The sequence below is a fragment of the Sceloporus occidentalis genome, unplaced genomic scaffold (assembly GCF_023333645.1).
Source record: "Sceloporus occidentalis isolate IW3139 unplaced genomic scaffold, rSceOcc1.0.p SCAF_5, whole genome shotgun sequence".
NCBI classification, from domain to species: domain Eukaryota; kingdom Metazoa; phylum Chordata; class Lepidosauria; order Squamata; family Phrynosomatidae; genus Sceloporus; species Sceloporus occidentalis.
Window position 1 is genome coordinate 68014016 of NW_028316985.1, and position 17728 is coordinate 68031743.

The 17728-nt window shown below is 38.7% G+C and overlaps 1 protein-coding gene across 2 annotated transcripts in view; it reads right to left on the minus strand.

Moving 5' to 3' along the window:
• Positions 1–1497: 1497 nt before the first annotated feature.
• LOC149312277 (transcription factor EC-like) overlaps positions 1498–17728 on the minus strand; it is a 37064-nt gene continuing 20833 nt past the window's right edge. For both annotated transcript variants that reach the window (XM_089526836.1, XM_089526835.1), the window contains 3 exons: positions 11822–11897; positions 4564–4711; positions 1498–1875 (listed from right to left, as the gene is read on the minus strand). In XM_089526836.1, the coding sequence (XP_089382962.1) occupies positions 1498–1875; positions 4564–4711; positions 11822–11897 (602 nt within the window). The remainder of the gene's footprint in view (positions 1876–4563; positions 4712–11821; positions 11898–17728) is intronic.

The following is a 17728-nucleotide window of genomic DNA, read 5'->3' on the forward strand; positions in this document are numbered from 1 at the left end:
GTACCTAACTATACACATATTTGAAATTATGAAGGAAAATATTCCCCATGAACTGCAAAAGAGAGTGTTTAGCACTGCATTTTCATAAGAAATTCCATAAAATCCCTGCTGCCTCTCTGTAAGAGCCAATGCCACTCTTTGCAGCCATGAACCTGGAATGCAACTTTTTCAGAGGGATAATTTGTCTATTTCCAAGCACTGAAGAACAAGCTACATATATCAAGGAGTCTCTTAAGATCCTTGAGTATTAGAGTGAGCCATTAGTGAACTTCTGTTACAATGGGGCTGAGATTTGGGAGATCCCTCTTCCTTTCTTTTTATTCGTTTAGGGGATTGGTACAAGTGCAGGTTTCCTGGCAGTGCCCCCTCCAGGCTGTTGGTGACTGGTTTATTCCCTTAATGCCCCTGGAATAATGCTTTATCTTTATATATAATCAACAATGGTAGTTTTAAAATGTTTACTTTAAAAAAAAACCAGTCTACTTCAAAACAAATAATGAAATGGTGTTATTTCAGGAAAAATATGAAGTAGTAAGCTGGCAGGAACAGCTCCTGGCAAGAGATAATGATTATTTTCTGCTGTCTCCTGAAAACAGTTGAAAAGTCCCCCTACGCTTACACACCATTTCATAGTCCTATGTGAAAAACCCCATTTCACAATCTGCTAAGTGGGAAATCTTTTGCAGTTCATCTGGAAAAGGTGGATGCTAACCATATTTTATATACCCACCATATATATTTGGATGACCAGTGTTGAGTGCTCCAGAACTAGAGCTATGTGCCTTGGGCATAACTTGGGAAAGTTACTGTTTTAGATTACATCTCTAATTATTCCCAGCCAGTGTGTCATTTTGGTGGAAGGAGTCTGGGAGTGATAGTCCCTAAAAGTAATGTTTCCAAGCACCAGGCTTTGAGTCTGAGACCTAACTTAAGTGAACTGCTGTGAAATGGGTGTGTAACATCAGCCCCTGGCAATGATGTTAGATTGAAGCCTTCAAATTGGCCAATCCTGACATATATAGGAAGAAAATGGCATGTCAGCCTTTACCTAGTCAAAGTTCATTCTGCTTGCTGTAATTCAGGCTTCAGCATCTCCATTTCAGTAGCTCAGGTGCCCTGAAATGGAAAACATGGCATCCAGTTCTAGATTAATGCATGGTCCAGTTCCCCTGACTAAGGATTCCTCTAACAACAGTCCACTTTGAGTTTGGACAATACAATGATGGTATAAATCTGCAAGGAAAAGTGAATTTAGCACCCTTTAATAAATAAATAAGAACCACTGCAAAATGAGAAGCTTGGGTGTGATTACTTCTGAACCTACTTTCTGTTCCAATGTTCCTTTTTCTGTGATCTATGCACCACTCTAAAGCACGTTACAGAACAGGTTCTATTGAAACTTACTTCCTATTTCTTTAGTTGAACTTAGCAGCAACATGATTCCAGCACCGATGAAGCTAAAACAAACAACAATATAATTATGAAGTCTTTTCCATGTTATACATCATCTCCATCATCTGAACTAAAACTGCTCCTTCGGCTGCTTCCCTTGGACACAGCAGGAGATACAGAAGATAAGAGTGGATCCGTCCCAAAAGGTGATATTGTGTCATCCAGTAATATTTTGTCCAACCTTTGTTCTTTTAAAGCAGCACTAAAAGACAGATCTGTGAAGTGTGAGAGTGGATCAGAAAAGGCTGCAGAAGTGTCACCAAGGTCAGAGTGCTGCTCATGAGCCATAGGAAGATGTTGAGAGTAGTCTACTGAATTCTCTTCTGGATATTCCTGTTGTTTCATGACATGGGATGTTAAATCTACGGTGCTGATAGAAGACATGATTGGCAGGCCATGGGCTCGGGCTTGTATTTCTAACTCCTGTGGTTGGAGAGAAGAATATTTGAAAAACCACCATCAAAGACCAGTTCTAGAATCTACAAAATTCTGACAGTGAAACTCAAGAGTATGGAAGTAATGAGTTACAAATCAAAAGTTACTTGTAATCGGTTTCTTTCTCCAACAACAAAGATAGCAGATAATTAGGCTCCATTACCAATTGTAACTAAACAATGCACACTACAATGATAACTTCTAAACTTTTGAAATTGCTTGTGTAAATTATAAGGATGTGGCTTCTTCAAGTGATAGCTAAGGAACATCTTGTAGTTAAAGTTCTGTCTTATGCTATGCCTGGCTTTTCTTTTAACTATTTCAGTCAATTTTCAAAAAAAGGACAAGCATATAGTCACTAAAAAAACCCCACTAAAAATCACTATAAATTAACTACTTTGAGGCTAACTGTAACTAATACTTTTTAAAGTTACTTCCCAAGCTCTGATGAAATCTGCATCTGATATAGTTTTGAAGTCTATTTTGACAGTCTGCTTTAACTGGAATATATCAATATTTGACAGTGTTTTGTTACTTAAAAAAGGGGGGGGGAGGACATGCTAGCTGCCTTCAGTTGTAATGATAAATTCTGCTTTATTATGTTAATGTTCCTGGGTGAGCTTCAAGTATGTGAGCATCCCATCTGCTCTCTCCTCCTCTGCTGCAGTTGCAAGAGGGAGGTCAGAAGCTTCTGTATCTGGATTTAATTAATTATACCAGTGTTGTATTCTAACATGAACAAACTGTTACTTCTAACTATGGCTTCTGAAATGAGTCAATTTCAAACTTTTATATATGAAGTCAGCTTGTTTCAATAAATCTTAGTTAGATTAACATCACAGTAGTGGTTCAGATATACAGTCGGCCCTTCTTATACATGGATTTGTTATACACGGATTCAAGCATACACGGTTTGAAAATGTTCAAAAAAAGTATAAATTTCAAATATCAAACCTTGATTTTCCATTTTTTATAAGGGACACCATTTTGCTATCTCATTTAATGGGACTTGAGCATCCACGGATTTTGTTATACACGGGGATCTTGGAACCAAACCCCAGTGTATAACAAGGGTTCACTGTACCACTAAACAGTGACTCAGGGCCTATATAGACCAGTACTTTTTGCCAGCCTGTGGGCAGAGTTAAGGCATAGCGTCTTCACGGTAGATGCCCTAACTCCACCCCTAGGGTGCCATTTTGGTGCACACCGATCTACATGGTGTGCGCCATCATGGTGAGACTCCGGCACTGTATCTACATGATGCAGTGACAAAGGGCATCATAAGGCCATGCCACCACGGCTACAGCGCCCCTTGGAGAGCACAAAAAGGTGCTGCTTTTTGCGGGTCCTTTTTGCGCTCTCCAAAGGCCAGATCAGGGCTGTAGCATGAGGTTGCCGCAGCCCCGATTTGGCCAGTAAAGGGGCGGCTGCACACTGCCCCTTTTGGGAGGCCTGTATAGCCCCTCAGTCTTGAATGTCTAACTGTTTTCATAGATAGTTTCATGACTGTTTTTGCATAGACTGCTGCAACTATTTACAAGAGGCATTTAAATACCTTAATATGTGATCCACCCAAAGTTAAACATTCTCAAAGTGTATTTCATTGACAGATTTACTCTATGATTCCATACATATTTACATGGGAACAAATCTCATAGAACTCAATGGGACTTGTTTCTGAGTAGAATCAAAGAATATATAGTTGGAAGAGACTCCAAGGGCCATCCAGTTCAACCCTCTAACATGCAGGAATACACAAGCAAAGCACTCCCATCAGATGGACATCAAATTTGTTTAAAAACCTCCAAAGATGGATACTCCAGCATATTGCTAGGCAGCCTATTCCACATATGTATAGTCTTCCACTTCTAAGCACCTAATTACTGCACATTCCTATACTTTAGTATACAAAAGCAAGCTTACTCCTCAGTAAGAAAGTATAACATTGGAGGCTTAATTTTCCATTTAAATAGGTTATGTACATGATTCAGCCAAAATTATGCCATTTGGAGTCACATTGATTTTAATGGGAGAATTAAGCATATGCTTAATCTCTCCTATTGTAATAAGCAACACTCCAAAATGCTTAAATTTGGATGGATTGTGCTTTGCATTAAGTGCTTAGAAGTGATGAGAAAATCCTGCCAGCATTTCTACTCACTAATTATCTACCAAAATTCAGGAATGCTATCTAAAAGCCGACCAGATACCTTACCCAATTAAATATGTTGTAAATCATGTGCTCTGCAATAGAAAGCCACAGGAAAATGATGTGAGACTTAATTTAATGTGGCTCAACATATCCCAAGGTAACACAATGTCATGGACATTTTTCAATGCATAAAGCAGAATCTTGAGTGTTCAAATGCTATTTTAAACAAACAAATGAAGTTCTTTTCTCCTTCTCTCACACACTAATATGGGTAGAATATATACACAAAGACAGTATGCCATCATGGAATTGCTGTTTTGTTTTGGGTTTTTTAAGTTATAAAATGTATTACTGGCAGCAGTCCTACAAAATTAGGGATCTTAGATTAAAATGTGTATGAATGTGTAGCACTGTTCAGCATAAAGTATTTAGAAGATGTTGCTGGATAAAATTTGAAAATGGAGAGGTAGTTGGGAGAGGGGAAAAATCTTGGCCCTGAATGGGTGCATTCCCATACAAACCTGAATTCGAAGCAAAAGTCGCCTGTTAGCCTGTTCTAATTTCTTCTGTCTGTGTTCTAATTCTCTGGCTCTTTGTTGTTCTTTTTGTAACCACTTGATATACTCCACTGATGCTTTTAAAATAGTTCCTTTGTTCCAGCGCATATCACTGTAGAAAGTAGAGATAACCTTTTCACAATTGTGCATGTCAGCAAAATTCATAAGAACGTACAAAATCTTTTACATTAATGTGAAATAATGATTTACATGACCATTATTCACTCTTAGATATTATTGCTTCTGAATGGAAATTTTAATAGAATAGTTAAGAAGCCCTTATATAGTAAAATTAATCCCAGAATGAAAATAAGTGTCAAAGGAAAGTAATAAAGTGACTTTTTTGTGGGAAAGCTAAATGCAATATCATGATTCTACCATTACAGTTTTTATATTTTTAGTGAAAATTGCTTCTATTATTAACTCTAAGATGAAAATCTATGTGCAATATTTCTGTATTCATGAATTGGGGAACACACATTACTGAAAATTTAAGCCAAAATTTTTGCAGATCATTTCAGATATGCAGTACTACTCTTTTTACCTCATTTTCTAATGCGGATGTTTTTATGCTTACTTAAGTAAAAAGTCTCAACTAATTTTGATTCTCACCACTGACAATACACAGTGCACAAACCACATTGCAAGTATTCCATCTCATACTATAAAGATTGTATAAATAATGCAGCCCTGCAAAAAAAAAAATCTCTTTGTAATATACTTTGTGTAAACCTTATGTGCACTGCACATTGATAATGAAGTAGTTCCCAAGTATTTTTCACTAAGTTGTACCAGCATTTGTGCTACCCTAGTGTTACAAAACTCTATGAAATAATGTTTTCTCACATTGTGATGTACTGTTGTTGCAACCAAAGCTGCACATATGGAAGGTTGTAATAGACAAAGTAGCAGCATAGGAGAGGTTGGTAGCTAGGAAATATTAAGGAGGCACTAGGAACACACTGGGAAAATATTGTGGTTTTGCTTTGCTTCCAGCAATTCACATTAACTGTGTTCATGCATGCTATCCTGAATATTTTCATAACTGCTCAGACATTTGGGATCAAAATCCCAATATAATGGTGAATGACTAACTTATAAATGCGTGCCTCTTGCAAGGATAAAAAAAAGTATGGGAGTTGGTGAAAACATTTGAATCTCCTTGAGGAGAGTTATTCAATAGATTTGGGAGATTTAAATCGGAAGTGAAATTGTTTTATTTAGAACCAGTTCCTGTCCTGTGATGACTTCCCTGTTCACTTGGTTCAACCAGAAGCTGATACTTTGGAGGATGTCATCTTTTGATTATCCATCTACGTTACCTATCAACCCAATGTGCTAACAGGGTCTACATCTAGGTTCAGCTAGAACTGGAAAAGTGCTTGAAAAGGCAACTTTTAGACTACAACTCCCAGCATTTTCCAGATGGCTGTTTAATTCTGAGAGTTGCAATCCAAAACAAAATTAATGCTCTCAAGCACTGATCTGATTACATTAACACAAAAAAGAAAGAAAGAAACCTAGTACAGTGGACTCTTTCCATCTGCAGGATTCAGGTGAATGGGAAAAATGTGAATGGTCAAGCCCCATATTATTCGATGAGCAGCAACTGTGCAAATTCACATCAGTACATCCATGTGCATGCACCACCATTGAATAATATGGGTCACAGATGGTTGAATCTGGGGATTGCTAGCTCACCAATGTGGCTGGCCCAATGGATATTTTATATATAAACCTGCATTGCTTTTCAGACTATGCAATGTTGTGGTTGCTATATTCCTTCAAGTCATTTCCAGATTATGGTGACCCTAAGGCAAACCTATTATGGGGGTTTTCTTGGCAAGATTTGTTCAAAGGGAGTTGCTTTTATCTTCCTCTGAGACTGAGCGAATGTGACTTGCCCAAGGCCACCAAGTAGGTTTCCATAGCTGAGAAGGGATTTGAACCTTGGTCTCTAGAATTGTAATCCAGTACCACATTGGCTCTTATCTAGGTGATGTAACCAGAACAATTCTCCTTCAAGATTTAAGCATGATTCTTGTGTTATATGACCAGACAACAACTGAGGAGGCAGCACCAGCTATATCACTAACAATATGCCAGCATCTTAGGCTGATATAATAGGTAGGGGGGAGGAATCCTTACAAGGACCTATAATTGTATTAAGTTTTTCAGTGGTGAGTTTGTTCAAAATGACTTGTCATATCAAGCTTGTACTTATGTTAGTCTCACACAGCTTTATATTGTTATCAAAATCCATAATTTAATCAAATGTTTCTCAGCTCAGAAGGGGGAAAGGTTTAAGTGTCAACAGACATTACATCCAACACATTATGCAGGATTGTGCAGAGAAAGAAATGAAAGGCATAAAGTTTTTGTGTGTAACGGCATGGGCATGGGCATCACAATCGTTTAGGCTCAGTTGAGCAGCTTTAGAAATCAGCAGATGAAAGCAGAGGCAGTAAATAATAAACTGAGTAGTTAATGCAAAAGCTGCTTTAGACATTTAAGCCATATTATTTACAACCCTATTTCCTGGCCTTCTTGCAGAGGACAAAAATGTATCATTCATTCAGGTTTAGCTGTATTGATACCTCAAAAGATTTTCATGGCACAAATGGATAAAGGCGCCTACTTGAGTCTCTATACATTCCCACCTCCATTTTTTCAAGAATATGTTTCTTCCATCTTGTTTGCACATCTGTGTGCTTTTCTTTTTCAAAGTCTCTATGTAAATCCACTTGCAGTTCCGTGCACCTATTTCTCTATATAAACATGTATGTCTTTTTGTGCATTTTCCTCAATACACATATCACTTGTAAGCAGTTTCCCCTAATATATGCCTTTTAGCATCCAATTTCTCTTAATCTACACAATTTTCTACCCTTTTAAAACAAATTAGCTACATCAGAAAATTTGGGGAAGTGTGGAACAGAAAGCTAATTACACTCTTGTTTTTTAATTAACTTAGAAAGAGTAAATTAGGTCAGTTCATATTGAGTTGTAAACCAATAAAATGCTATTCATATCCTTACTGCACAGTTGTGAAACTGTATTGCATGGCTTTCACAAATGTATGGGACGAATATTTTTAAAAAATGAAAAAATGTCCAAAAAAAGTATTGCTCAAGTGTTGAGAAATGCTGATAGAGAGAATCTGGACTAATAAAAAAACTCACAGTTTGGGGTATATCCTGTATAAAATTTGCACATGCTATTTTTGCACTCAAAACACCATTTTCTGCACAGAAAACTATATGATGTACAGAAACTCCATTTTCTCAGTAGAAACTGTTGTTTCTTACACAGAAAATACAAATTTCATGCAGAATAAGTGCTGATTTGCAAACAGTTTTCAAAGACTTTCTCACAGCAGGAAGAAAAAAACTAAAACTATTCATTGTTTTATTCAAGAACAAAATTAGCAAAGAATTACATTCCTGCAAATACATCTTTTGTGGTACACCTTGTGTTATGATGATGGCACAACCTGTTAGTATCAGTTTCACTAATGTAGTATGTAATTTCAGATTACATTCAGAGCACTGATACTGAATTCGCTTACTAAATACCATTTGAAGTTTCTTTAAAGTGGTATGAAGATAAGTCACTATGAATTCTCACTTTGGCTTATCATCAGGTTGACCAGACATCCTGCTTTTCCAGGACATGTTCTACATTTCAACCTTCTGTCCAGGAAGACTTTCAAAACATTCTCTATTGTGAGCATGACTAAGAAGCATGAATTCACATTTATATTAGTGTTTTTAGCTTTTATATTGTAACATCCTAAATTTTTCTTTAATGTTATTTATTTTGTGGTGCATTGTCCTCCTTTGCAGTTATGACAGCTGGTCATCCTGCTTATAATCTCATCCCATTCCATGGGGCTCCCTTTCTGTTGCTGTCACTATATCGCATCTGGCAATGGTGGCTTGCCAACATACATCAACCAACATGCTGGTTTATTCTAAAGTAGCATCTTTGATAAGCTCCATACTCTGGCATTAAAACTGGAGGAACAAAGTGCAGCTCACAAGCTCCATACAACTGCATTCCTCCCATTGCTCTCAAATAAAAAATAACTCAACATTTCCTTTAAAAAGTCTTTTGTGCTCTATAGGGCATAGTGGACCAACTTTACAATGCTTCGGATACCTCCCAGCTGGTTTAGGCTATGGTGACCCCCTGTCACTTCTTATTTTGAGGGGAGAAAAACCCTCCCCAGCCTGAAACAAATGCAGGACAAAAATGTAGCAAAATCTACCTCCATGCCTCATAGAGGATGCAATGCATATATTAAAGGCAAATTATTTTTAAATAAAAAAAAATTAGGGGTGTCAGGTATGTGTTAGGATGTCAAGAGATGCAAAGTCAGCCCTCCAAGGCTGGGGAAAGGTGTATACAACCCCCAGATCTCTACATGTTGCAGATTAAAGCATAGGTTACAACTTGGAAATGTACCACTCACTGAGTCGTATTTCTTAATCTATTAGGAGTGCATGCTGTATAAATAAAGACTGTCAAGATTCCATTAAGAAACTGTTTTATTAGAAGAGCAGAGAGTACTAGTAGGGAGTTTAAATTCCTTCCTACTGACAGTGAACAATATGGGATCCAAGGCAGCTAAATGTTAAAGCAAAATATAGCTAAAATTATGGCTATATAAAGTTTTTTTAAAAAAAAACAATTAAACAAGCAGCCAGATAAAAATGTTAATTTAAATAAGTTTTTAAAAGGCATATAAAATATACAAATAACTATTAAAGTATACATATAAATCCAGTGTAACCCAGACTTTCTGCAGCAGACAGTTATAACTCAAAGAACTGGGTAAATAGAAAAATCTTTACCTGTAGCTGGAAGAATAGCAAAGAGGGAGTCAACAAAGTTTTCTGTGGCAAGGAATTCCACAGTATAGGAACAATTAATAAAAGGTTAGCTCCCATGTCTTTACTAAACATGCCAGTGGTAAGACCAAGAGAAAATCATGATATCAAAACTTCAACAGGCTAACACTGGGAGACAGAGAGGCAATGCAGACCGGCACTGTGCCAGCTGTAGGTGGGATTAGGGCACACGCTGCATGCCCTAACCCTGCCCCCAGGGTGCCATTTTGGTGTATGCCAGTCCACTTGGCGTGCACCATGATGATGATGCTCCAGTACTGCATCCACATAATGCAACATTGAAGCATAAAGCCATGCTACCACAGCTATGGCACCTCTTGGAGGGTGCCTAAAGGAGCTGCTATGCCGCTTCCTTTTTTGCACTCTCCAGAGGCTTGATCGGGGCTGTGGCATGCAGTTACTGCGGCCCCGATCTGGCCAAGAAAGGGGTGGCTGCATGCCGCCCATCTGTACAGCCCCAGAGTCTTTAAGAAATCCTGGAGTTCATCTTTTTAAAAACCATGGGATAGGTGTTTTAGATTATGTGTTTCAGTTTTTGTATGTTTTTAGTCTTAATTTTACACTGTTTTAACTGGGTTATTTAAATTGCTTTTTATTGTTTTTAAAGTGTTTTTTATCTTTTATGGTCCCTTTTTGGAAGAAAGGCAGCATATAAATGAAATGAAATAAATCTTTCCATCATGCATAGCAATAATGTAATTAGTCATCAAAACAGTTCAACCCATCACACCCAAGGCCCTTAGGTTTCAAGCCAACTCATACTGTACATGTAATGTTACTCCAAGAGCCAGAGTGCTGTAGTATTTGAGTGCTGGACTCGGACTCTCAGAGTCTAGGGCTGAAACTCCACTCGGCCATGGAATTATACTGAGTGACTCTGAGCAAGTCACACTTTCACCATTCAAGGAAGGCAATGGCAAATCCCCTCCAAAAAATGTTTGCCAAGAAAGGTCCATGACAGATTCATCCCAGGATTGCCATAAATTGGAAACAACTTGAAGAAACATAACAACAACAATGTAGCTTTTAGACTGAGTGGTCCCATGCCACAATGCATATCAAACAAATGAATTGGGCATTAGGACAAAGAATGAAAGATATAGATCGGATACAGAGACCTATTTCTTTGTGATTAAATTTGAAGTCTGCTATTGTCCAATGGTGGATCCCAAAAACATTTGGAAACCTGTGAGTTATTTTAACCTCTGTGTTCACCAGTCACATTCCTTGCAGTAATGACTTTTAGAGAAAATAAATCAAGGGGCATGTGAAATATGAAACAGAATCAAAGAACTGGAAAAGACCACAAGGACCATATAGTCCAACACCCAGACATATAGAACCAAAGCACTACCACAAAGATAGATAGGAGAAGAGGAAGAGAGGAGGTAGCAACAGATGTCATAGTAAATAGTGAGTGCATCAGCCTGACTCAGCAGAGAGCACTACAGATGCACACATTGTACTTGTGTTCTATTTCTGCAGACTGTACTTGTACTGCCCACATATTTTTTAAATCCCTTTAAAAGAAAGTGGAATGTTCCCTCTTCTCCTTCTCCCTCTCTGTCCTTTACTATATCTGGTAAAGTATGTGCTAGCTTCAAAAGTTCATGTGGAAAATCTAAATATGACTTTTGGACACTCTAAAGGAGACATTCACTCTTCTGTGGTTGCCACTGACATTATTTTTAGCTCATAACCCATGAGTGCTGGTTATTTTAAGGAGAACCATAAAATCTACTGGTTATTCTGATGCTTGCCAAAGTTCCTTGTTACATTATGAAGCTTGTCCTTATATGTTCACTGAAGAATACTGGAAATGTGCCAAGGTGATACTGTCTTGAATGACATGAATAACATTCATCTACAACATTTAGAATGTCTCAGCTTGTGGAAAGTAGATTATAAGCAAATGTTGGTGGTGGTGGTGGTGGTGTGTGTGTGTCTTCAAGCAATTTTTGATTTATGGACCCTAAGGCAAACCTATCATTGGGTTTTCTGAGGCTGAGAATGTATGACTTGCCCAGTGGGCTCCCATGGCTAAACAGGGATTCAACCCCTGGTCTCCAGAGACATAGTCCAACACTCAAACCACTATGCCACACTGGCTTGTTTTGAGTAGATTACAAGTAGAGTTTTCAACAGACACAGACCCACAGACAATAGGCTCTAGATGCCTGGCAGGATATAAATGGTAGAAAACCAAACTATCCAGGTTAACCCTGACATTTAGAACAATATTTTACCCTTTGCCCCTTTCTTTGTATTTAAATTGTAAGAACAATGACAGAAGTGACAACTGAACTCACGGATCATTAGACTTTGGGATAAGTGTGCCAAGCTCCTTAATCCGGTAATTAATGTTGTACCTCCTTCTTCTTTCAACTAGGAAAACAAGAGACTGTAATAATAGCAGAACCTAACAAAATGGATATCATTTATTATAGTAAACAGTGACACAGTTATGTTCTTATACATTGCTGTACCTGTTTCAAAACATCACAGTCCCAACAAACACACCCACAGGCTCTTGCATTATCTGAAAATGCTAACTATATACATGCTGACAATAAAATGACTAGTACTGGAAAAGACAGGAAGTTCTTCAGAGCTTTCTTTCCACAAACAAATGAAATGTAACAGTAGTAAAACATTTATTGAATTAGTTCTTGGACCATGGCAAGATAAAATCAAATAATAGGATTTGCTTAAAGGAAATGAATTATTAAAACTGATAAGTTTAGACAGTGAGTAACATATATACTTATGACTTATAAAACACAAAGAATTGCTAACACTGGAAAATTCTGAATCCATGCTAACATCAAAATGACTGGCACTGGAAAAGATGGCTCTAATCAAGTTCTTCAGAATTTTTTTTTTGAGCGAGTATATATTTCTGTATTCTCTCCCATATATATAAAAAATAATTCACCCATTAAGAAATCTTAATAAAGGGAAGCTAAGATCTAGACTAAAATTGTAGGTTTTTTTAGAATCACATAGAGTAAAGATATATCATGATCCAATAGCTAATATTAGGATGATTTATAGAAAGTCAGCAAGTGTTTCTGACTCCTAATTGTCTAACAGAAGCAATTAAAGGTAACCACACGTGCTGCACACACACACACACATACACAGACTTGGTTGGGAGAAAGCCGGAGGTGACATTTTGTACAAAAGGGCTCATGAACCTGGTTCTGTTACCGACTATATATTCCAAGAAGAGCATAAACTCCCAAACATACTGTTTTTTTTTTATTCCTCTTGATAGTTCTCAAGGATCTCGTGAAAAACCATGTAGATCCTGATATCTACCCAGCTATGATGCAGAGACATTTCAACATCAGAATAATTTTTATTGTTGCTTGATTCATCGGTATAAACTACTAGATGGGTATTATGGTCTCTTCCACCTTTCTGATTCTGTTTCTAACTGTACCTTGCTTCATTTCTAGCTAGCAAACTGAGACAAAGCATAGATTGATTTTATGATATTAGCTTAATTGAGTTGTGCATAAACATAAACATAAACATAAACATAAACAGGGAGGCAAAAACATCTTAGACCCTGTGCCTAAGTCCGGTCTTAAAGTCTGGGTTGAGGGCAGAGTCGGGGCATAGTGTCCATAGGACAGTTACTCCAGCTCTGCCCCAGAGCGGTGTGACACCATGTGGCACACCACACAGAATGTGGCATCATGGTGCTCCTCTGGTGCTGCATCCGCACGATGCAGCTCCAAAGGAGTGCTGTAAAACCACAGCGCTGCAGCTGTTGCACCCTTTCCAGGATGCAAAAAAGAGATGCTTTTGGCAGCTCCTTTTCTCACCCTGGAAAGGCCAGATCAGGGCCACAGCATATGGTTGCTGCAGCCCCAATTTGGTTCTAAAAGGGGTGGCTAAAGACCAACCCTTCGGGGCTGTCTGCACAGCCCCATAGTGAACCTATCATGTATTTATTATCATTTGTTATCATTTGGACTGAAACATTTAGACTTTCAGATTAAAATTTTTATTTTTTATTAGGAATGTCTATGTATCATTAAACGTTTTCATATATCAAAAAGCACCTAGAAATCAACTGAATCTTAATTGGGTGAGCTTAAAAATGCAGGAATCAATATATTTCAACAATTTTGTTCTCTGTTGATGCTGTAAAATGCTCACTTTTGTTATTTGTTTGTCCTTGTTTTATGGCACCGTTACAACAAATTATCATAAAAAGAACCTACAGGTCTGTAAATAGGCATTATGGGCACAGAGGTGGGTGTCTGAAAGCAAGCTGGGGGAAATGGCTTGGTATATATAGTGGTGCTCAGTCTCCTTTTAAGAAACCCATGTGGCACGAGTACATGTATAAACTAAGACTTAATCCCATTAAAGTCAGTGGGAGTAATGCACAACCCAATTAAGCTAATATCATAAAATCAATCCATGCTTCGTCTCAGTTTGCTGGCTAGAAATGAAGCAAGGTACACTTAGAAACAGAATCAGAGAGGTGGAAGAGCCCATAATACCCATCTAGTACAAACTCCTGCCAACCCTTAGATATTTTTCACATGTACTGTAGTCAAGCCATACTATATTTGTACATTTCACTTTCCCCACCTAAACTAGTACTTTATATTTATCCATGTTAAAATTCATTTTATTAGTTTTGGCTTAGTTCTCTAATCTGTCATGGTCATTTTGAATTCTGATTCTGTCCTACGGGGTATGAGTTATTCCCACCTTTGATGCCATTCACAGATTTAATAAACTTGCTCTCTACTCCATCATCCAGGTGCAAACAGAGCCAGGTGCAAACCAGGCCCAGACAGAACCCTCTCTCACCCACTAGTCACATCTCTCCAGGATAAAGAGGAATCATTGGTAAGTATTGCTTGGTCCCTGAACAGGTTATAAATCAAGCTAACGTTAGCACTATCTAGCCAGCATTTTACCTTCTTATCTGCAAGAATATCACAGAGGCCCAACCAGTACTTACCAATGTAATCAAAATATACTACATCTACAGCCTTCCCTTCATCTAACAAACTTGCAACTTTATTTAAAAATAGACAAACACATGCTGGGTCTTAGTAATCACAGCATTCCTTTGTATGTACTCACACACTGTCCATTCAAATATCTATTTTAGAACCTTTTACTGGTACTGACATCCAGGTAACTAGACATTAGGTCCCCCCTCTTTTCAAGATGGTGACAACATTCATCCTCTTCCAGTTTTCTGGGACCAATAATCTTCTCCAAGAATTCTAATTTATTGTTGATGGTGGTTCTGAGATTACAACTGCAAGTTCCTTTAGTATCCTGGGATGCAGCTGATTACACCATAGAAAATTCATTCAAAGTAGTTAAAAATTCCTTTACTACTTCTTTACCTGTTCTAGGCAGAAGTGTTCTTACTGCATCATTGGTTCTGTTTTCAACCATTAAAGATTAATTATTTCCTTGGAAGAAGACGGGAGCAAAGAGGGTGTTGAGAAGTTCTGTCTTCTCTCTGTCCTTGTTAGCATTTTACCATCTTCATGCACTAGCTAGGTCATTTGCTTGGGCTTCCTCTTACCCCAAATATAGCTCTCCCCCCATCCTGATTATTTTTAACCACTTTAGAAAACTAAAGTCATTCTGAGCTTTAGTTTTTGTGATTTCATCTCTACAGGTCTGGTTTCCCTTTTCATCTGTATAACAAACCCAAGAGAATGGTCATTCCCACCTAAGGATCTCATTAGTTCCACTTTGTTGACTAGTTCATCCCTGTTGGTTAAGATCAAATCCAAAATAATTGATCCACCTTGTTGCCTCCTCTACCTTTGAACAATGAAATTGTCTGCATGTCAATTGAGGAATTTGTTGGAGCCCTGGTGGTGCAGTGGTTAAATGCCTGTACTGCAGCCACTCACTCAAAACCATAAGGTTGCGAGTTCAATCCTAGCCAAGGGGGCTCAAGCTCGACTCAGTCTTGCATCCTACTGAGGTTGCTAAAATGAGTAGCCAGATTGTTGGGGGAAATTAGCTTATAGTTGTAAACCGCTTAGACACTGCTATGTCAGTATGAAGCGGTATATAAATGAAGCTGTTTTCTTTGACGTTACATTCTTGGCAGACTTTTACTTTCAACAAATATCTGGGTTGTTAAAGTCTTCTACTAATACTTTTTCTCTCTTTTTATGAATTTCTAGTCATTACATCTAGGAAGACAACACCCAAGTCTTCAGACTGGCTTTGGAGTTGGTATTAGACTCCCCCCAACCTGTTTGCCATGCTTTGAGTCAAAGATCTCCATCCAAAAGGCTAGCCCTTCTTCCCTGTTTGGCCTGTTCTGTGGAATAGGTTATTATGTATTCTATTATGACATTCCAATGATGAGATTCATCCCACCAGGTTTCAGTGATGTCTATTAAATCATATTTGCCATCCTCTGTTAAGGGTGCAAGTTAGTTTATTTCCCATGCTCTGTGCATGGATATATAGACATTTAAAAGATTATCACACCAGCACTTACCGTCTCTCAATCGGCTCTCAAACGTCAAGGAAGTGTGTGTGTGTGTGTGTGTGTGTGTGTGTGTGTGTGTGTGTGTGTGAAAGCCTGGCACGCTTCCTCATTGTCAGGGAATCATTGGGTCCCTCTAGCGTCACTGAATCATTCCAGGAGAGGGAATTTCCTCTGAATGGAAACTTTGTGTTCAGAGGAAATTCCCTCTCCCTGAATGATTCAGTGATGCTAAAGGGAGCCAATGATTCCCTGACGATGAGGAAGCGTGCCTGGCTTTCACACACACACATGCTTCCCCAACGCTTGACAGCTGATTGAGAGACAGTAAGCGCTGGTGTGATAATCTTTTAAGATCATGGGGCATTCTTTCCAGCTCCTTCTTTGTTGTTCCTTTTCTGCCCACTGCTGGGCTCCTGTACTATCCCCCAAATTCCTCTTGCATCATTGAGGCCACTGCCCCAGTACTTGGTGTCCCCCTGCTTTTTAGAACACTGACATCCTTCCCCATGTAACACCTAGGCTCCTAGCAAATCCACTCATACCAGCCTGTGTGAGCTATAAGCAATATCTTGCTAGAAGTCTTACTTCATGAAAGTGCAGTCCATGGTCCACAATGCCAAGCCTTTCATGGCAGTACATGTGCAGAGCCAGATGTTTATTTCTAGTATTCTCTCTCTTCCACAGGAAGGAGTGAGGAAATATCAGCTTGTGCCCCAGGTTCTTCAGCTTCCTATCCAGAATCTCATAAACCCTTGGAACATGTTGAAGGCTATATTTTACAATATAATTTGTTCCCACATGGAGCAGAAAGAAGGGGTAATAGTGGATCTTTATTCCTTGGAGGCTGCACACCACTTGAGAAATCTATTAGTTCTGCACACTACTGTTTCTGTTCTTCTCAGAGAGGAATCGCCTACCATCACCATACATTGCTTCTTCCTCTGAAAGTAGGCAGGGGTCATTGCATTCAGAGAACCCTCCAAAGTCACCTCCATGCTCTCTGAGGACTGAGGCTGCAGTCTTTTTTCCTATATCTCATAATCACAGGATTAGGGCTTGGAATCCAAGTAGGGATTGGAATCAATTTTGTAGCCCCAAAGTCACAGCATGGCTCCTAATAGATCTACTTCTGTGTGTCACATTCTGCCTCTTGTATTTGTGAATTGTTCACTCCCCTAGAGGAAAGCCTGTGTCTAGCTGTTCCAGGCAATTCTGCCCTACTCTTTCCAAAACAGTTTCATGTTTTCTGCTGCTCCAGAGAACAGGACCTGGAACAATGGATGCAAGCGACAGGAAATAAGATTCCACCTCAACATTAGGAGGAACTTCCTGACAGAAAGGGCTGTTTGACAGTGGAACACACTCCCTCGGAGTGTAGTGCAGTGTCCTTCCTTAGAGGTCTTTAAACAGAGGATGGATGGCCATCTACCATGGATGATTTGATTTGGATTTCCTGCATGGCTGGGGGTTGGACTGAATGGCCCTTGCGTTCTCTTCCGACTCTACGATTCTATGATTCTATGAACTTGAGATGTAGATGCACAGGCATCAAACCTGACTCACCATCTCCTCAAGCAGAACAATCAGCTTGCATTTGATGTAAATATAACCCCCCCCCCCCCATCATCTGGCAAGTAAATACATGGTCATCACCCAGATTCATTGTCTTATATAGGTAGCAACACAGCATTCCAAGGTTGCCCCCATGAAACAT